General features: G+C 36.4%; 1 protein-coding gene across 8 annotated transcripts in view; it reads right to left on the reverse strand.

The window, feature by feature from the left end:
- Window positions 1-2,125: 2,125 nt before the first annotated feature.
- The window catches only part of TNPO1 (transportin 1), a 91,948-nt gene continuing 71,801 nt past the window's right edge, over window positions 2,126-22,272 (reverse strand). For 6 of the 8 annotated variants that reach the window (XM_070569866.1, XM_070569863.1, XM_070569867.1 and 3 more), the window contains exons 15-25: window positions 21,365-21,451; window positions 20,105-20,212; window positions 19,815-19,973; window positions 19,648-19,735; window positions 17,210-17,308; window positions 16,919-17,014; window positions 14,010-14,085; window positions 13,037-13,136; window positions 10,819-10,893; window positions 9,973-10,112; window positions 2,126-7,775 (exon numbers count right to left, since the gene is read on the reverse strand). In XM_070569866.1, the coding sequence (XP_070425967.1) occupies window positions 10,005-10,112; window positions 10,819-10,893; window positions 13,037-13,136; window positions 14,010-14,085; window positions 16,919-17,014; window positions 17,210-17,308; window positions 19,648-19,735; window positions 19,815-19,973; window positions 20,105-20,212; window positions 21,365-21,451 (996 nt within the window). In that variant the 3' untranslated portion in view covers window positions 2,126-7,775; window positions 9,973-10,004. The remainder of the gene's footprint in view (window positions 7,776-9,972; window positions 10,113-10,818; window positions 10,894-13,036; window positions 13,137-14,009; window positions 14,086-16,918; window positions 17,015-17,209; window positions 17,309-19,647; window positions 19,736-19,814; window positions 19,974-20,104; window positions 20,213-21,364; window positions 21,452-22,272) is intronic. The other 2 variants (XR_011525327.1, XR_011525328.1) reach the window with 1 other exon arrangement.

The raw sequence follows: 22,272 nt of genomic DNA on the forward strand, positions 1-22,272 counted from the left end.
ATGAACAATTCTCTGGAATGCTTTCTTCCTTTGTGGAAACTGCCTTCCCGGATTAGTCTTCAGCCAGGCTCGAGTAAAACTCACCTTCTCTCTCCTATCTATAGAATGGTTACTGGTTATTTTGCATGGACAACAGAATATAAGCAACATGAGACCAGAGTACTGTACTGGTGACATAAGACTCAGATAATTACTGAATATGTAACATGAAAACATGGATTTTGTATATAAAATTCCTAAGTAAGACAATCAGCCTATGAAGTCACAATTTACAGCACACATGGTAACACTCATTGAAGTTGCTGCTGGGTGTGGAAATTAGTACGTTATCCAAAAGGAAATTGACTATAACCCCATCTCCTTTTGACATGGCAATTCCACTAAGAAATCACTGAAGGTGTATGCAAACATTTAAGCATAGCGACATTCATCACAACTTTATTTCTAAGAGTGAAAAATTAGAAAAAACTTCTGAAGATCCAACAATAGTAAGAGAGTTGTGTAAACTGTTCACAGAATTCGGTGGGGCTACTGACTTGGTGTATATTTATTAACAGGCAAATGTGGATATTAAAAATAATGCACATATGTGCACAGAAATACTGTCATTGCATCACTGGGTAGTTGTATTAAAACTCATTTAAAATCGTTCACTTGTCTTTCTTAAATTGTTTAATGAAGTTCTTCAAAAGGCAACATAAAGCTTGAAAGGAAATACAATAAAATTTAAACTGCCAGAGCAAGATCGCTATACTGTGCACAGAAATGAATCCTGCTGCTGACTGGCACAGAAACCTAAAGGTTCTTGGTATAACAATTTCTCCTCTATCACTTTTGTCAATGGCTTACAAATTGTGTTGAATTTCTAAGCTGTTAATTTGCAAACCTTGTTGACCTGAACACTGGAGAGCTATGTGGACGTTTCGGGAGGGTCTTCTACATCAAGTTCAAACAGATTCTGAGATGAATGATCATAAGACGACAGTCACAGCTCCAGCAGTTTGTGTGTTCAACTGCGCAGTAATGAGGAGTCAGAGCTGTGTAGTGCAACTGCTACTGTGACCATCATTCCAAGAGAGTCGCAGGTAACATAAATTATGGAGTCAGGTTGCTTATGAACTCCTGACAAGATAAAAATGCCTGTCAGTTCAAAAACAGGCATAAATGGGTAACATCTTGAAGTTTGTACTTTACTTTCACTCAAATGTTAAAGACTTACAAATGAAAAGATTTTAGCTTCAGGCACAATTTCTTTAAGATGGCAGCAGCAAAACAGAATCTTGAATAACTAATGATCAGGCTGGTTTTGATTATCTTCCTCCACAAGCTAAGTTCTGAATTCTGGAATCTTACATTCTTTCTTGAAGTTGTGTTTTAGAACACGATACCCCACTTTCAGTTTTTTTCCTCTCCAACACAACTGAGGAATCTCAAATATTTTCATGTGCAGGTAGCAAAGGCAAAGAAACCAGAGTCTCATTTCCATTAAAATTTTCTGGGTTGTGCTGATCTAATCTTAGCCCCTTCCTTTGTTCTAAATCTCAAATAAAAACTAGACTACTATAAACAGTTTTGCACCTATTTCCCCTGAAATGTATTAAGACATTTAATTTTAATTAATAACATGCAACTATAATGGATTACAACCTGAAGAGGAAACTACCTTTATAAATATTAATTTCCAAACTGCAAGTCTTAATGTTTGGAGGATTCACAGGAAGGCTTACCCGGACGCGCATTCACACCGCCCCTCCTTACAATGCTTCATTCACGACTTCACGTTCTATTTTAATTTCCGTTTTGAGGAGCAGTATCTTTCCCTGCTCCCCCACCGAAAGCTGAACCAAGAACCGTTTAGAAATATATCAATAACAGAAGTTAAATTAAAATGTGCAGAAAATAGGTCTTTTACCACACCATACAAATAAGAAAGTACTCAATTTAAAAAATAGATCATGTCAAACAAGAGAGCACTAATGTCTAAGCTCAGAAAAACACCCTCAAAGAAAAAACCCCAAAGAACAAAAACAACACAACGACAAGACCTATCTGGACCCAAAATGGGAAGAGGAAGAGAAAGGAAAGAAAGCTCATTTCCTTTCATTAAAAATCAGAGTGAAACATCTATAGTTAAACACCTTTATTAACATCGTCAAGCAGGGATTAACATTCACATCTATTATGTCACATCATACAAATGTAAATACAAAATTACTACAGTACAATATATATTCTCTGCATGATCCAAAATATTTGGTGGCCCCAAAAAACTCTCTTTAAAATTCAGCAGCTTATCAAAAATTAAAACCGTATTCTATGTAAAATGAAGATCTGTTAGCACAGAGTTAGACTTCAAGAAGTGTCAACTGAGCACAGTTTGAAGTTGCAGGAGGATATGTTTGAAGGACACATTCTAACATAGTGTGGCAGGTACAGGAAACATCCGATTTAAAGCTTTAAGCATAACTCATACAACCTAAGTTGTCAGCAGAAAGATCCAGTTATTTATAACTAAAGCTAAAACTACTAAATTATTGCACCCAATGTTAACATGAATATTAAGTGTAAAACTGTTTTATAACATGAATTGATTAACCATGTTTAAACATCTCCTCTCACAGATGATAATCTATTAAGTAAAATTAATTACACAGTATTGTCTAATTATTATCTCCATAAAATATCATCCAATCTTCATTTGGTTACACATCCACAGAGGAAACAACAATGAAGCGATAGTGGAGAACACAGCGGAACCCCTCTGCCAGGCTGGTATGGGAAGGGACTAACACTGCCTTAGAGGCTAACCATGTCACAGGAGGCTTTCAGGAAGATAATCAGACTTGCAAAATAGCTAATTCTGCATAATACCAAGCCATAGTATAAGGGGATTCTATGGTAGGTGCACAAAAATTGTTTTAAAGGGAAAATACTATTTCCTTAATTAGTGATATAATGCTTGGCAAATAGATTTGGTTTGGTTTTAAAATGTACAACAGGTACAAAAGAAAAAAATCACCATTTGCCTTCCCTCAAAATCATGCATACATTTTTTTAAACACAATACATTCTGGGATACAAATCACAATAAACAGTTGCTATAATTTAAATGTATACCTTAAAATTAATATGCACAATAATTAGGCATAAAGATAAAGATGACATATTAAGTAACACCAACGGGGGCAAATCTACATAAGACTGAGAAAATGAGTTCTACGTCACCTGAAAAGTATTGAAGTGAATGAAACCTTCGTGTAAAATTTTATTTTTTAAGAGGCATTAGAAATATCCCCATATTTAATACAGTCTGAAGTGTACTAAGTAGGTATAGAATGCTCTTGCATGGTATTATTACCAGACAAAATTGTCACACAGCTCTCTATCAATCTGACCTTGCATCGAGATTATCCCAGACCCCTCACAACCTGAAGCCCAGTTTCTGAAAGATCTCCATGCCTACACTTCAATAACAGCACTAGTAGCGACAGTTAGTGTTTTCCCCCTTGGATTATTTGCAAAAGTAATTCAACAAGCAAAGCTGTGTGCATTTCAAATACTGCTGAAAGAAGGATTTAAACTGCAGTTATGCATGAGACACCCTTCCCCTGAGAAGGATGTTTTTGCACCGTTATCTGTTAATACATTCAATATGAATAATATAGATTAATTATATGAAGCAAAAAAACCACTTTTTTCTTTATGGCAAAGGATTTAAGTTAAATTTGGACTAAAGGGTTTTTAAGACATAATGAGTTTAATTCTGGCATTTCAGCTATGTAATATAACATAGGACAGAAAAATTTACACTTTCCTATCTTGAGGGTCTGGAGAAAAGGAGGACCAAATTGAGCTCACTCTCAAGGTAAACCTGCACACAAAGGGCTCACCAAGAGGGATTTATGCCACCCTAGTCCACTAGAACAGGGACTGGAAAATCAGACTAAATGGGAAGATTCTTCATGAATACACTAGAAAATAAGGAATATAAGTATGATGACCCTTTATAAGCATATGTCACCAAAGCAAGAAGGATACAAGAGTATTCACCTGAGATAAAACTTGTATCTGAATATTTTATAACTGAGTAGACAAAACATTTCAATAGAGGAAAGTCAGTTGAAATTATTTTAAAATATACATCTGATTCTATCTTACAATATATGCAATTTAAGCAATTAGATCAATGAAAAAGTCTTAACAAAAAAAAATCACAGTGTTTATCAATATGTTAATTACAAAATGTATGCTACGTTATTTTGTTTTTAAGATGTAATGGCTTGGTTAAGTGTTTTAAAATCTATTCTGAAATATAACTTGCATCACAAAATCAAGTAGCAATAATGTAAAGCATCAGAACTGGCTCTTAAAGATTATTTACATGTTGATTATTTGGGAAATAACCAACCAAAAAATATAAAAAAGTGATTTTTTTATACAGTATGAAGTTATTAAAGAGATCAGACAATACAAAAAAGAAACTCCTTCCTGAATAAATGAACATCTGTGGCACTAAGTTCACTTACTAATGGACTATAACATGGAACTGCCAAACATGCATTTAAATTATATTAAATACACTTTCTGTTTCCAACTTAGGTTGATCAGCAGCTTTTGTTCTGTTAGAATCCTTCAAAGAGAGAAGCTCGAACAGGAAAAAGAAGGCATATAGAAAACAGTAAACACTGACCTCCTGAGGTTCCTACAACATAAAAATATTCAAGTAGAAAATCGACATCACTGAGCAGCGGCTATCTCTGTAGCTGAGCACACTAACAGCACTTCAGTGTGTAAGGAGCAGATGAAGTAAGCCGTGCCTGAAGCATGCCAAAGGCAGGAACACTGGAATGTAACAAAGACAGACTCACAAGTTCATAGACATTCAGTCAACAGTCAAAACTATTACAACTACACCACAAGAATTTAGTCGCTTTATATATATCCCATGATGTATTAAGTTTTCAGAACAATAGATGCTAAATTGGAGCTTACCTCAAAAGATAACTTAAATGGCTTCTGCAAATTCCTATGCTATACTATGCATCTGAAATATACACTGGGAAGGAACAATAACTTTGAAGGAGAGAAACACAAAAGAACCAACCCAATCTCAGGTTGCCAGCCGTACATACTCAATTTTATTTTCTATTTTTAAATTAAATTTCCTTTAAATTTAAGAACAGGTTAAGTGACTTGAAAAATGGGCACATTCTTGTTACATATCTGCCTAACTGGAAACCAATTCTTAGTCAAAGAGGTGACAATACTGCTTTTCAGTGAATATAGAATTGTCAATTATAGGTCCAGATAACTTTACTGAAGGTTGTTTCTATGTTTGTTTTAAAGTGTTTAGAGAAGAATTTCATTTCTTTCAATTTAAAGTATTTATTATCTGTTCCAGAATATTAAAATATCTCCCATTCTAAATCCTAAAAGTATCCAAACAATTACAGAATATCACTAGAATTTAAGGATAAAACAGCTACCCTAACCAGGTTTTAAAGACTAACTAGGAAGCAAATTTTGAGCTCCCAGTGAAGCAATGGTACTGGAAAGCAAAATGCGACATACCCTTTGGATCCAACTTATAATTAAAAAAAACCCTGGACATTATAAAATATTATTTAACTTCAGGTTCTACAGACTGAAATTTGCAAAGCCAAAGTAGAAGAAAGAAAGTGAAAGGACATGTTAAAAAAAAAATACACACACACACAGAGTAACAGAAACCTTTCTGCATGCTACCATGCATTTGAAATTTCTTGAAACGGTATTTATAAATCCACACGCATACAGCTCAAACTTCAGTGCAATGGCTGTATCATTCAACACCTTTAGAAGAATAGAACCATGCAAAGAGGAGCAACTGCTTATAAAAATGGTTATTCAGAATTTATTCTGCAATGCAAAGGTGACAAACTGAAATATAAAAGGTTGTTATGGCTTAACATTTCTGTTGCAGATTAAATATGCAGCATTGAAAAATGGAAAGGTGTGGCTTCATCTCTGACCAGCAGAGTTAAAAAGAAAAATCTCTCCATTTTCCTTCATCATCATGGGATACACTGCTCAGGCAATCCAAATTAATAAAGACTTGCACTTTCATATGGACACAAGATCAAGTGTACCAGTTAGGTTTTCACATTCACAGTATATAAGAAAATACACATGGAAGGAAAAGTAAAGGGTTAACTTAACAAGGATTTATTCACAGGAATACATGTAAGTAGAGAAAAATAACAGAAAAGCTAAACAAATGAAATGAAGAGGATCCAAACCAACTTTCACTCTGTAGCTTTTTACTTACACCCTGTGTGCATATATCTAGGGCACAGAGGGCCACCAACATGCGCCAATACAGTGTAGGAACCCTGCATTACATCCATTAACTTAAACATATCTTTAAGATCATGCTTTGAACAAAAAAAGAAAGCTTAGAAGGCAATATGTTGAGTGGGAATAAACATTGAAGTATAGCAATCATGTCTTCAACTTCTACAATTGTCTTTATGTGCCAACTAACATTTATGCAGCCTCTTACAGATCTTTTACCATGTAATTTAAGTTTGAGAAGTTTCGATAAAATCACTAGTAGTATATAACCATGCAGAAAGCACATCACACTGACAGCACAGAGGCAAGGATTTTGCACAGGTATATCAGCTTTCCACATTGTGCAGGTTACACACAATACAATATCAATCTTATTCCTAACAGATCCTAAAAAGATATTTCAAGGCCTAGCTGTAAACTACAGTACTTTATATCTATATTCTTAATAAAAATAAAATCCACAAATCTTAAAAAGGAATTTTAAATGCAGGGCTATATTGAATCGGTCAACGGCAACACATACTGGCGCCCCAGCTAACTGAATGCCAATCTCACCCCATGCTGCGAGCACGCCCCCCCACGGATCAAAGGGCCCCATCACTGAGCCAGAACGCGTGCCTGAACCTTCAACTGCACTTTAGAAGTAACGTCCTGGCCTAGAAATTAAATCTAACGAAGTACAACCATCAAATTATATCCACTACATTAATGTTTTAATGCAAAATCAAGATGTCAATCTTTAGTTCGATATGCCCAGCCCCACTTCTTCCTCCCTCCCTGCCCACCCACCAAGGTCAAAGGAGTGACTCAGTTGGCATCTCACAGGGTGCTTCATTGTTTAGATTTGTTTTGTTTTATTTCCAACTTTTTTGGGGGTACCTTAAATTGTAACTTCCAAGAACCTGCTTCTACTATGGGTAGGCAAGCTGATTTTAACTCTATTAGCTTCATTTATGTAGTTCTTCATCAGCATGCAAAAACAAGGCCCCATCATGGGGGAAAATTTATCAAAACCTTTAAATTAAAAAAAAAAAAAAAGCTTCTTTACTGTCTGTATCCCCCATTCTTAGGTTTCCTTTATTGTGCGCTATAGAATTTTTTCTTTCTTATCCCTATGCGTCATTTATATGGTTCTTGTTTTGGTACAATTCCCCATAATATTCCAGAATGTACTGTTTTGTGAGTAGACTGAATAGGTTTGTTTTTTGCTTCTTCACATCCAGTGCGGAGTTGTAATTGGAGACAGATTTCCACCCACAAAGGCTCCAGATGTTAAAACTTTTCCCAACATCGACTTATACAGTGACGGCAACACCTCCCTCCCGCCCCTCCCAGTAGGGTTGGGTTGCACTGTGTTCCCTACTGGGTTGCCCTTCCCCCCGTAGAGGGTAACATTTTCCCTGGGTGCAGAGGCTCCCTCACAGTCTCCAAGACCGAAGGACCTGCAAGAAAACAAAACAATTTCAGACTTTAGCAACTGCTCCTCTTTTAAAGCTGGTGCCACACAGAATCAAGTAACCCTGCTCTTTCTACCTAAAGAAAACGGGAAATTGGACCGACTGCCTAAGATAATCTAGCCAATGATAACCCCTTGCTTCCTCTCTCCGACGGCTCTCAACTGTCACCTGCAACAGACACGAAAAGTGACAGTGAGCTGAGGACATGCAGAGAGTAGTGCAGCACTCTGAACAGAGCAAACAGGGGAAATGGGCCTTGCAGGATCCCATGAGCCTAACGCTTCATCCCCTTCCGCACACTGGGCCCAATGCAAACTGGTTATATTTTCATAAGCTACCTTACTTCAAAATTAAACAGCAGATTTTTTAGGACAATCACTTTGCCTAGTAAACATTAAAACACTATGCTTTTGCCAGTATTCCCAATATTAAGCAAACAAAAACCCAATCTAACAAAAAATAAAAGGAGCATTACTTATTTTTGGGTGTCTGATGTTTTAGCTTAGGAGGCACTAAAGGTGTTCACACTGCAGTAAGGTCACTACACTCAGCAAATATCAAAAAGCAAATTTTAACACCCGCCTTCTCAATGTTCCCGATAATTCCTCCGGCTCTATTTTACTCCATCACTTCCTATACTCTCAGGCGTCTTGCTTTTCCTGGTAAGGACTTTTTCAATGCCAGCACAGGTTTGATGATGAGAAGGACATTAAGACATCAAGGCAGATTACTGGGAGATCATAACTAGCACCTGGTAGTGGTCCTTCTACAACAAAACTCTACTAACCACTCAGGCCAAACTCTGGACACTGATGAAAGTTTGGGTGAATTTACAGAGGGTGACTGGCCCACCTGTGGAGAAGTACAAGTAACCCCTTTTCTCTGCCTCTGAAAAAGGGGAAGAAGAGTACAAGAAAGACCGGAACAAAAGCTACCAACGCACTTTTACCTCTAATTAGAAAACTGAGAAGTATTTCATACCTTGTCTTAGAACATGCTCACCACAGTTAATTCCTAATTGGTGATATAATAGAGACCACAGAGGTCATAAATCTGAAAGTGCTCAAGACTCAGTCCACTCTTGAATCTTTTGGCCCTTGATGATAAAAATCACTCTCACGATTTAACATAAAGTGAATCAAGCACTTTTCCAAAATGCTCAAGCCACAGAACAGCTACAGGGACCCAAGACCACAGTGGGACCAGACGCAGAAGACTGAGATGTTCCAGAAGCCGCGAGTCCGTTTATACGGCCTTCTAGGTTACACAACTGGGATGCTGAAATCTTCCCAGTTTAAAATCTAGCTCACAGTAAAGAAGCAAGCAAGCCGAGAAGAAGTCCGACATAAAGGGTAATTCACTGGTGTGCATCCTCTGGACATAGACTGAGTACTCTCTGGCCCTCCAGCCGTCTCAGTTCATGTTCAAAACCGAAAGAAGTGTATCCTGGTTCACATTCTTAACACTTACTGAGCCAACTTGGTGCGTTAGGCAATACACTAAGTTCTGGCATCACATATAGTACAGTATTTAATCCCTGAAACAACTCAATGAGGGAAGTGGGGTCAAGAGACCAGAATTATTCATTCAACTAAATAAAGAAAAACTCAGGGAACAAGAGTCCAAGTGGACTTGCCCCTCTACCACCCCAGATCAAACACAATCTTCCACTGCCCATTTCAAAACGCAGTGCTAGCCACAGGGTAGGTGCCCAAAAAGACAGACGTTGAAGAATGAATGTTAAATATTCTTATCTACTGAGGGCAAACCCAGTTCCAGTTTTACCTGGGTTTTCCCGAAGGCTCACAACACAGAAAGTCCCTGATACATCAGCCTACAAATCTGTGCTTCAAAAGGAAACCGTTTTCACCCCACCGCAGCGACCGTCAGTGACCTTATGGGGTGAACAGGAAAAAAGCACGAGCCGCAGCAGCGCTGAGTCATCTGACCAGCACGCCAACCTGGATGTCCTCCTGAGGATTCAAAGCGGGACCTGCAGCGTCTCTTGCTGGTTCTCTGAATGATTCTCCAGCCTCCACTTAAGTCACTGTAAAGTCCAGCATAGCTGGAGGCTGCTTCACTCGGCCTCTGTGGAACAGGCTCTACTCCATTTAGCAGCTTTCGACTGTGGTCCTAACTAAGTCTCTCCATCGTGGAAGATTCCAGACTTCTCACAACTTACCCTAATCACGGGACTGCAGCTTAAGCGCGAGATTAAACACCGTAAAAAGCTGCAAGACGCTCTTTTAAGGGAAGCGGAAACTGGTCAGAGAAACGCCTCCAATTTTCATCCCCAACTTGATTTTTAAATCCATGAAGGATCTGCAGAGAGTTAGAAAAACCATTCAATTATCAATAACAAGAGAGAAAACCTCAGATCTGCATAGCTTCTGACATCAAATATTATTGGTTTTATTATTCTAAAATTTTATCCTTTTAAGGTGGTAATTCTCACACATTGTTGGATTCTACGCCATTTCACGTCTTGCCTAAGAGCCCCTCAGAAAGTGTTCAACTCTGCCTTGAGGAGGTCGGAATTCAGCAAGTGTCCTCCTCACAGACGCAGTACTCTAAGCAACCTCTGAGTAACATGAATGAAAAAACCCCAGAAAAGGACAGAATTCACCCAAGGGATAAAATTTCTATGCCAGATTAAGTTTTTTCAAATTGGAAATAAATAAAGCTTTGGGTTTATGCTGCAACTGTAGTTCACTAATATTAGCGGCTTAAATGCGTCACAGCATTTTATTTCTCATTTTGTTATGGCTGAGTGCTGACGGGAGTCAATTAAAAGAGAGCACTACTAAAGCAAAGAACCAGATAGGTTTAACCCCGTGGAGAAAAATATCTTTAAAGTCCATGCTCTGTGGATACAGTCACTGCTGTATCTTAAGAAAAGATCAAGCCAACTCCTTTATTGATTCAGTATTGATTCGAAGACTCTAAGCGTCCTATGAAATATATAGTAAACTTTCCAACTAGGATGGTAACAGTCCCAAGATATACATTATAAAGACGACTTAGTTACCTTACAGAACATGTCTCTCAGGTCATCCTTTGGATTAATCCAGGATGCAACAGCATCACAAAAAAATATAAAATCCTGTAACAAGCAAAAATACATCTTAGGCTGATATATTTGTCAAACACAGCAAAAGAGCTATGCAAACTTCAGAATACATGTCACAATAGAATCCTAGCTTAAAAAGAGAAAACATTTTAAGAATCACCTATGATCATGAGGAATTCTAAGAGATTACTTAACGGATGCTGCTATTACTCCACCATCAAGGAACTACTGTGTATTCAGTTTATATTGGAAGTTAATGCCCTTTTGTATTTTACTTTACATCACAAAACCCGTCTAGTAAATGCTTACCATCAGCAAAGGACTGAAAGCATCAAATCAGCATCAATTTAAAAAAACCGTCACTTTTTTGGATTAAAGAATTATATAAATTCAATGATCTTACAGTTCTGACTAGCCTAGAAATAATTTTAAACTACTTAAGTGTATACCTAATAAGCTCAATTTGAAGTATTGTAATAGACCTAAATTCAAGACGTATCTTCAGATAGAAACTTAATGTCCAAAAGTGAGAAGAAAAACTAATTATGCCGTGACCAATAAGACCCAGCTCAACTCAAACAAAAAGAAGAAAAAGCCCAATGCTCAGACAATTACTCAAAAGATTACCAGGTTATTCTGACTACAAGAATAAGGCAACAACAGGTATATGCTTTAAATATTTCACTATTTTCCAATTTTGACTGTCATAATGAAACAACAGTCCAGTATACAACATTCAAGATATTGCTGATGTTCTGATATGTCAACTACTTTAAATTTTATTATTAAATTCAGAGAACTTCATTAATTTCAAAATTTACTAACATTAAAGTACATGTATAAAACACACATTTAGGCAAATAAAATGCCATGCGCCTAAAGTTCATGGTTTATTCAAATTATGATTACCTATGCCTTCCAAATAACGTGATGTTAAAAGTTAAAATATATACAAATCTAGAATTTGTGATTAAAAATTTAAATATAAGAAATAAGACATTTCCTTTTAACCGTACCCAAATAAGTATGTAAAAAGTAGAGATTTCTACCAACTCTAAAGTTGTACATGATCTCATGACCACATACATGTGTTACTTCCACCATCTTAAATGTTAATTCAATAAATAAACACACAACTAAAAAACCCAGAATGAAAAAGGATCCTTCTTAATACGGTTATGTCATCTCAGACACCTCTGAAACACATTTAACATGACACAAAAGTTCTTAAGTACTGCAAAAACAGAAAATGTCAGGAGGTTATTCTGCAACCAGGGCCATCTCTAAATAGTCCTGGCTTGTTTTCATAGTCAGACATTAAGGTTTTACAAAGGCGAAATTAGTCAAAAGATTGTTTCCAGTTCTCCTTTGTAAGTTTTCAAGGCCTACCACCTACATCAATTTGAATTTTATAAGCTGGTAATTCACAATGTTTCTAAACCCGAATTACCAAACACAGTAATTAACAGAAGACAGGAAACACCAAGGTCTCAATGACAGTGTTTGAAGCGCCCATCTCTTGGAAGGGCCAGGTCATTTTCCTGACCCTCCCATGCCGTCCTCTCCTCAAAGTTGGATCCAGAGGTGGCTCAGACTCATGTCTGATACTGTTGCCAAATAATTTTTAAAAAATGCTAAAAATGTCTAAACATAGTATGAACTAAGACAGGAAATGATAAGGATGAATCAATCATAAGCTCTCAGAGTTACAGCAGTTTCAATGGCTGATTTCATTTTCCATTTTATTCACTGCTGAGTCTCTAAGTTTGATTCTAAGTAACAGAAAGAGTACCCTATTTGGTCACTCTTTTAGGTGTAGATAACCTCAAACTCAGCAAACTGTTATTCATGGACAGGAGGCATGTACACAACAAATAAATGAGGTCCAAATGTGAATGGAAGCAGCTTTGGGTTAATGTAAGACAAGAATGTAACTGTTCTCCAAATCTGCCATTACTATGTTTTACGACAAAAAAAGATGTAGGAAATAAAAACAGGCATTATCATTTCAAAATATTAACAAATATACATTTTAATATATAATTTGTTTCAGTACCTCTAAAAAATGTTAATAAATATAATATTTTTAGGATTAAAGTGTTAAAATATTTCCTCCTTTAAAGTTTCATTATTCAGAACACTTGAAGTTAAAAGCAGAACCTTGCAAACACCTTACTTGGATCACGCCGCTGGGATTCACACTGATCATGGTACAAATCCCACGGAACGCTGAGTCCTTCTCCTCATTGTCCCTTATGTTTCTCAGAGAGGTGCACCTATTAAGTTATAGAACTGAGTTTAGTATGTAAGTAAAAAGCAGGTTCAATTACAACACTAATGGACAGTATTTAATGGAATAAGCACCACAGTATAATGTTTATATTCAAAGAATTTTCATAAAGCTTAAGTTTCTCCACTTCCTGTATGTTGGGCCCATCTAATCTCAACATAGTAGAACCTTGAAATTTACATTTTCTTATTAATAGACTGCATCTATGAAATGGACAGTTGATTTTAATCTCCCATTTAAACTATTAATGAGCTTGAGTCAGAAGTAAATTACCAATTTTTAAAACTGTATTATGACTTGTATTCCATTAAACACTACTAAAAATGACTTGAAAGATTATCAATTGAAAAGAAGCAGAACATAGGCTATACTGCCACAATATAAACTATTATTATACAACTTATGGTGTAGATGTTTAACTTTTACATTAACAAGCAAATAAGATTTTTATACATAACAAATTTAAACATGTATTTCTTAATGCAATCCAAGTTTTCAAATTAACTCTTAAAAAGAAACATAATGCAAAACCCTAAATTTATAGAATTTGCATGCATCTTTATTTTACTGGTGGATATTTAAATGCTTTTTATGTATAATCAAGCTTTTTAACACAGCAAGCATGTGACAATCTTATCCCATGCATCAATTAGTCGTTAGCCACAACATAAAATAAATATACATGACGATGCTACTGAAAAACCTCACAAACCTGATAGGACAAGATTAGTCACATGGTTGGCAATGATTAAGGATTGTGATTTTTGTAACCAACTGAAAATATATCTAAAAGTGAGATAGAAAGAGAAAGAAAGAGTGAAGAAAAATGAATTAAAAAAAAAGATTGAATAATACACACCAGGGTCTTATAAACTGCTGTAGCATGGGGGCCACCTCTTGAGGACAAACGTAACCAAGACGACCAATTGTTATTGCTAAGGTAACGCAATCACGGTTATACACCACCAAACGCCAACCAAGACATGAGCAAATGAGGGGGAGGAGAAAAATAAAGAAAAACAACAAATAACTCAGAAACAGAAACCAACAGAATTTGTGTATGATAATAAACATAAGATTTCACCAGTGCTGTTTATTACCACCCCCTAAAATAAGGGGCAGCAACATATACGGCATACTCTTGGAAAAAGAAAAACAAAAGGAATTAAAAAAACTTTAAAGATTGAGAGAACACCAAAAACCGTGACAAATTGCTTTTCTCGCTCAATCAAGTGTCAAGAATTTATCATTCTCTGGTAGCAAAAAGATGAGCAAGAAAAATGGATGGATTTAGAGATTCTTCATTCAAAGCCACTGGAAACGTCAGAATTTAATAATGAAATCTGTTTTTTCCCCAAGAAATACTGTACATATGATTACATTTCTGAATTGTCTACACTTCTCAGAAGTTAACATTTCTTTCTCACTTCTCTACATCTCTTTTTATAAAATTACCTACGAATTTAATCCAAATTTTGGTAGGTTTTGTTTTGTTTGTTAACATTTCCAAAACAAACCAGTGAATCATTTGTTGCCTGGTATCAGAATCAGCTGTCAAATTTAAGTGTTAGGGCATGCACTGAATGAATGGACTGGAAGATTGCTGTGCTATGTTAAATCTCATTCCAAAAACCCTCCAATGGTGACGGTAACAGTAACGGACATAAAAGCCCGCTAATTTCGAACCATATTTGACATAAAGGAAATTTAGACAGTCCACTTCAATGACACGTGATAGGTGGACTAAAAGAACAAATAGTTTGTCTTCGCCTCAAAAGGCATAGCCCAAAATAGATGATAAAACATTAGACTGATTACATGCTAATATTTTATTTTAAAAGATTTTGAAGTGGGAATTAATCAAACATATTCACCATCAAATTCAGGAAGTTCTTAAACTTACACTGAGCTAAAACAAGTGCAACTCAGAACTGCATCCTGCAATTCCAAGGTACGTACATATAAATACATTTATACACACGGGAAAATACAAACAGAAAACAAACCATAAGAGCTTTAATGGTGTTCTCTCAAAAACTTACAGGTCAACCTTTCATAAAAAAAGGGTGGGGGTAAAGAAAAATGTTTAAGGATTACTTGAAGCAAACTACACAGATAATACTAAAATCCAGCAGATTCATATGAAGCAAGAGAAAGAAAACCTATGTTCAAAAGACACAAACTATGCAACATTCTCATTAAACAGGCAAGTATGAACAGTCCAATGAAACATGCGATAAAGCAGATGATGGTCCATTGAGAAAGTTCAGTGTAGGATATACTAATGGGGAAAAGCAAGTAACTGCACACACTAAGGAATTGGCTTTATGAAACACCAAGATAATGGTAATTAAGTTGCTAAAATCTATAGACATTCGGCATTGACAATGATTTTACTTTAATAATTAAAACCCCACCACTCTTTCAGGTAAGGAACTAGGGAAACATTTTCCGCAGCCACTTGTGATAAGAGTAATCCAGTGAATCCCAAGTGTGTTTGTTTCTCAGTTGGATCAATTCGATCCGTCAACTTGATGGCCATTGTCAACGACCTTTTGATTTACTCATGGTAGCATCATACTTAGAATATAATCTTGTAAATAAAGCCAATTTGTTAAAGGAACTCTAACAAATTCATGAGCTGATATCCCACAAGAAACTTTAATATACATTACACTCAACATTTATTTGCAGTTATCCATTCACATTTAAAAATAAATAGGAAGTTTCTTTAGGTTCAACAGTAATTTTATAATGGCAAGTGTTCCAAATCTGAATGTCATGTATAGGTACTGCATTCTAACAAGATAAAAACCTGACAAGATTTCGTAACCATCCTATACATAGATTTCTGTACTTTTCAGCATGAAAATCTAATTTACTTTATGATATAAATAAACAGTACCCATACAGCCAAACAGCCAATATAACTGTTTCATAATTAAAAGATTTCCTTCCATACCAATAAACATAGCAATATTAATCACATTAGAATAAACTTTCTCTAACTAAAAAATAAAAAACCATATTTTGAAAACGAATTTTCTTACTTAGAAAACCTTGTTTTAATCTTTGTCTGGTATTTTGCTAAGACCCCCACTGACTATGAATATATTATTGGAATTACCTTAGAATATAAAGAAAAGGATATGCCTGATTGAAAACAAAATTTACATCTTTTATCATTATTAGCAAAAATCAGGAAGATGGAAAGGAATCACCCTGAAATGTGTTCTGTAGTATGGAAGGGCCTCTTTATTATAAACATGCTTTCTATAAATGCAAAAGAGAAACAAGCCTCCTGAATAAAACCCGACAAGGTACTGCTTAAGTTCCCAGTGTGAAGGAAAGTATACAATGAAATACAAAATACATCTGCCATCGTCAACCAATTAGCCACTATGCTGCAATCTATTTTTGGCCACATTTTTACAGATTAAAAAAAAATCATTACTTCCCAGCTCCCAGTTACTCTATGAATTAATGTGAAAGTAAAATGCATACTATTCAATAGCTATTTTAGCTGGGGTCCATTTTACGGAGTATTAAAACACCAGGATGGGAGAGAAAACTTTTTTAAAAGTTTCTGAAAACTAGTTATGGAATGCGGCTACAACAGAACACTTCATTACTGAGAATCCAAAATAGCTGTTAATAATAAGCCAGGTTTCTAAAGCTAGCTTTGCTTTGGTTTCTCTACGCATCTTAAGTGAAAATTAAAAGGCAAATAATTTTCTCTTCACCGTTAACAGTTCAGTCATATGGTACCTGTATTCTCTAACAACGTCTTTGGTGTGTTGGGTCTGTTAATGATTTCTACAAGCTGGTGCAACACCATAGGGATATAAGGCTGCATCTCTATACCTAGATCATCCCCAAAGAGAAAACAAAGAGAAAAATTTGAATGTTAAAATATCAATGGAAAATATTTTGCTCCCTTTATTAACTGTGACATAAGTTATAGAAAAATATATAAAGCTCACTTACATTAAAAAAAGGGCAACTACAAAAATACTAAGGCATCTAAAAATGTATACTTTTAAAGGGGAAACATCTTACCCATCTGGATGGAGATCTCTCCAATTGCCCATGTGGCATTATTGCAGACCGAAATGAACTCTGGGTTTAGGTTGGTTCCCAATATTGGCATGAAATCAGCTAGAAAAAAAATTTTTTAAGAACTATGTAGCAAACTTCTCAAGAGCAGTGTATTGTGCTTTACAGGAAATCTACTAGGTGGAAACTGAAATCTAGGCAAGAAACAGCCATGTTTTTAAAGGTGCTGGTAATACTTATCTTAAGAAACTGAAGGAGGCACTATGGCCACCGAACTTCATGTGAAGTAGCCCAGGACATGTAAGTTTTGGTTGATTTTAGGTGTCATTAAAGAGAGTTGGTCAGATAATCCCTCTTGCATTAGACTGAAAACATTCAAATTAAAAGTGAGGAAAATGTAATACAATAGAACTTCCTTTCAAAGCTAGTTTTTCACACACAGAAATTTTTTTTTAAATCAATGATTTTGGCTTTTAAAATAACTTTTGCCCTAGTGCACAGACTGTGATCTGTAAATATCATTTCCACTCAGAAGGAATGGAAGCTCTCAGAGAAATGTCTCCTACAGGCTAAGGGCAGGGAATGCACAAAACAGGCCTGGACAACGCTGTCATCCCAGAGAGGACTCAGGAGCTGACTGGGCAAGCTCCCACTGCCATCGGAGGGCAACGTAAGCATTCCGAGTTCATACTGACACTCAAAAACTGAAAACACACTACAGATACCTGTGGAGCATGCTGGAAAAAAATTCATCATTTTGAAAACTGGTAAATAAAGAGAGAGAATCAAGTAATTATCCTGCCTCTCCTGTATGATTTGTATTTTAGGTATAAATCATAAAATTTATTGATATGGGAAATGTCTCTACATGTGTGTTCTCACTGTTAAACAAAGCATTAGAATACCATCATTTTTTTTTTCAAACGCCCAATAAATTAGTGGATCCAAGCCTGGGTTTCTAATCTGGGTAATGCTGGTAACTGGGGCCAGCTCACTCTCGTGGGGGGTGGGGTGGTGGTGGGGGGGAGTTTCTCCTGTACTGCAGGCAGTTTAGCAACATCCTCTACCCACTGGACACCAGCAACCCCCAGTGGTAAACAGAACGCTCTGCAGCAGGGGGCGTGAATGGCAGCAAAACTGACCTGGGTTGAGAACCAGTATCTAGCAAACAACCATCATGGCTGATAACAGAGAAAAAAGAAACAACTACACACTGTGTGCCTCCTGAAGAAGGTACACGTGATCTATAAAGTTTTAAAATAAAACAGAAATGAAACCCTTTCACACAAGTTTAAACTCCTAACTACTAAATTAAATGCTAAGTACCTATAGAAGGAGCTTTCCATGAAACAAGAACTCATTACTTTCATTTAGAGGAGTGAGCTTAAACTTAATGGTTTAACACATCCTAATTAATGTTATTACTCAAAGTTCAGAAACACAGTTATTATTCAAAGCACAACGTGGAAGCATGTGAAGGGGGTCACAGGGACCAAGGTCTAGTTATAAGGTAAGTCAGTCCTGGGGATGTGATGTATTACCTGGCGGCTACAGCCAGGGATACTGTATACGTGAATGTGGAAGAGAGATCTTAAAACTTCTCATCACAAGGGAAAAAAACCTTTCTAACTACGTGAGGTGATGGATATTAAGTAAACTTACTGTGGTAATCATTTCACATTATATACATGTATCAAATCACTGTGCTGTACACCTTAAACTTATACAATGTTATGTGTCAATTATATCTCAATAAAACTGGAAAAAACCCTCAAACTCAAAAGCACAACTGTATCAAATGAAAAAAATCATTGAGGTCAATGTTTTAAAGGTTTATTAAATCATGGATCAGAAACAACCAAGGTTGGGTATAGAAATGAAGGAAAAATAACTGAAACCCCATTTAATCCATGGGTGCAACAGCAATTCAGATTACAGTATTTAAGGAATCCTTTATTGTGTTCACAAAAGGCTAAGACAAATGCTATGCTATTAAAACAGAAACAAACCATTATTTACTTTTAAAGTAAATTGTTTGAAAAGTTTCCTATGATACCTGAAAAAGTATGCTGGCTTATCATGAGAAAACTTGATTACTATTATTACTTCTGGGTACCTCTACCAAAAAGAGGCTATTCAAAAGGTATCCATGAGCCAGCACATGGTACCAAGGTCTCACAGGTGGCATGTCCTCCACGCTACAGGAATGCTTTTCCACCTTCTCTCCAGTCACACGGTGCCTACCAAAGGGCTGCACTGATGCGAGCACAGGGGAGCAAGAGACACGGGTTCCCATCCTGCCTGCCTCAATCAGTAGCTCTAACTAGTAGAATACACATTTATAAATGCCGGGATTCCATGAAATTTCAGTTTAATAATAAAAAACATAGCTGATGTAAACACCATGTTAAAAATCACACAGCAGTAGAAAATATTCATACCTATACAAGGCTTAACATGCTGAAAGCAAGCTTTTGTCAGGTCACCCAAGAGGGCGAAGGAACTCTGTCGAACTTCTGGCATTTTATCCTACAAGAAATGAGGAGAGATTAATCCGCTGTGACACAGAGAAGCAGGTTTCAGTCGGCTTTAATGTGCCCAGTCTCACCTGCATGCACTGATACATTAGCGTCAGAATGTTACTTCGGGCTACCAGCTGTTCGATGTTGCCGCCAAGTCCTTCGGCCAGGCCGCTGAGTAAATCCAGAGCCACTATCATAAAATCTTTATCTGGAGCCTCGTACTGATCTGGTTGAGCATTGTTCAGCTGAAATTAGACACAATTTTTTGAAAACTTACTTTGAATTAATTACAGAAAAAGTTCGTATACATTACGCATATCCTTAGAAAAATGTTTATGATACCAAGAAGGGAGATAAGTACAAATTTTTTAAATACCATGGCTTGTGCAAGGGTCTTCTGTACCAGATTTACACAACGCTGATACACAGGTTCACAGTACGGAAGGAAGCCAGACTGCAGGGCTGTGGCAACTGAAGACAGGCACTAGAAAGAATAAAGTACATGAAAACTTCTGGGCGTGCTTCAGATTATGATCAATGCCTCCACACTCACTCGCTAAGACCCTGAGCACTTAGGAGCCTGCCCTCCTTGCTGGCCACAGCAGGTCTATTTTCTCAAACCTCTCTTTTGGATGCCATTCCCTGCTGTTAAGTTTGCCAGCCTGTCAGGGGTGGTTCCTTGGGAAAAAACCAAGAAAGTTCCTATAATGAATGTTATCCTTCAACGACAGATTAAGTATTCCTATTTTTTTCCCTCAAATATAAGAGAGATATTTACTTATCCTCCTATCCTGATCGATGACATGGGTAGACTTTACTGGGCACATTCTGAACCCCTGCCTGAAAAGAAATCGATTTAACCATAATGATTACTCTTGTTTTGTAGGGCCCAGAATTAGCCACTGCTGTTGGTCACAGACGTTTTTACTTCACTGGCTAGGGACAACCTATGGCAGAAGTGGTAACCCCTCAAATGACAGTGGGAACAAGAGTAACAATGACTGAACTGGTTCTAGCAAGAGCAATTCATCCAGGTTTAAGTAACCACATCTGATTGTGTGTTATGTGCTATCATATAAAATTTCTTTTTGGTTAGAAAAAGTATTTAATATGCATGGAAAAAATTCAAACTAGACAGAGCAAAAAATAAAGTGAAGTCCCTCCTTATTAGCATCAAGTCCCAATGCTACTTTACATACATGTGTGAGTATATACGTGATAATATATAAAAGAATGACTATTAATTATGGCATAGCTAATATCTATATAAAGAAATATGGTAAAATAGACATATCATATGTAGATATGGAAAGATCTCCAAGATAATTTATTATCAATTAAGTAGAGAAACTTAGAAAACATATATAATCATCTCTACTTAAAGGAAAAAAAAAAGCGTTAACAGTCCATTATGCCTTTTCCATTCAACAGTGTTTCTAAGTATAGATGCACCATAATTAATGAGAGGTTACCTATTTACTCGGCATTTTAACAGAAATGGTTCAGACTGCAAATTTGTTAACACTTGACTTATCACATACACTCACTTTAGATTTGGACACTCACTTTAGATTTGGACATGAGTGTCTGACAAAACACACTGTCAGATTCACTACATGTTAGCAGCTCGGCCTACCTCAAGCAAAGGGAAGAGGTCTTTATCTTCGTCCTTTAACATGTTCCACTTCTGGATCAGCGGAGGCATTAGCATCTGAATATATTCCTATTTACAATGATGAAAAACACATAAAGCTCCACTATCATATGTAAATAAGTCCATTTTGAGTCTATGAAAATTAAAACCCATTTAGAGTAATTGTGTAAAATCGTTACAGAATGCATATTAAGACTAATTCTTTGTTCTACTTAGCACCTTTAAAAATTTTACTGTTTTGGCCTTTTAATTTACATGACCGTGTTCTGTTTTAAAGTCATCTTATATCCTTTTAGAAAGAAAACGTATACAAATATACCACTACATAAAGATTACATGAGCACAATCAGGGATGATTTGTCTAAGTTTTACACTCTAGCGACAATCTTTTCAGTCCTGGGGCCTGGGACATAATACTGGCTCTTGAGGCACCGTACGTTATAAATGACAGGTAAACTTACAGAGGCGTCTGTAGAAAAGGATTCATGTCCTTATTTAAACTGAAGAATCCATAAAACCAGGTAAATAAACACAGTGATCATGTCAACAAGGGGCACAGATTCTGAAGGGTCTGAGACATTTAGAAACCCCCTCCCAAAAACAAAACCAACATCAAAGCAAACCCACAAACCAAGTGCCCTGTACCAAGTTTTAAGTATAACCTAAAGACACGATTTTGAAGACTTTTCCTATAGCAATCATGAAGATGAAATCCCTTCAGCGGGGAGTTTTGAGCTCTATTAAAATTCTATTCCTTAGACCCTACTTAAACGAATCCAATCGCACCCTCCTCTTCCACCCTTAACACCACAAGAGACAGGGTCTCTCTGGCTCCTTAGCCACACTTCTTCGGTACCGTAGTGAGCATTTTTCACCTGCTACCCCAATTT

This window comes from Equus przewalskii, chromosome 13, assembly GCF_037783145.1.
Source record: "Equus przewalskii isolate Varuska chromosome 13, EquPr2, whole genome shotgun sequence".
NCBI classification, from domain to species: domain Eukaryota; kingdom Metazoa; phylum Chordata; class Mammalia; order Perissodactyla; family Equidae; genus Equus; species Equus przewalskii.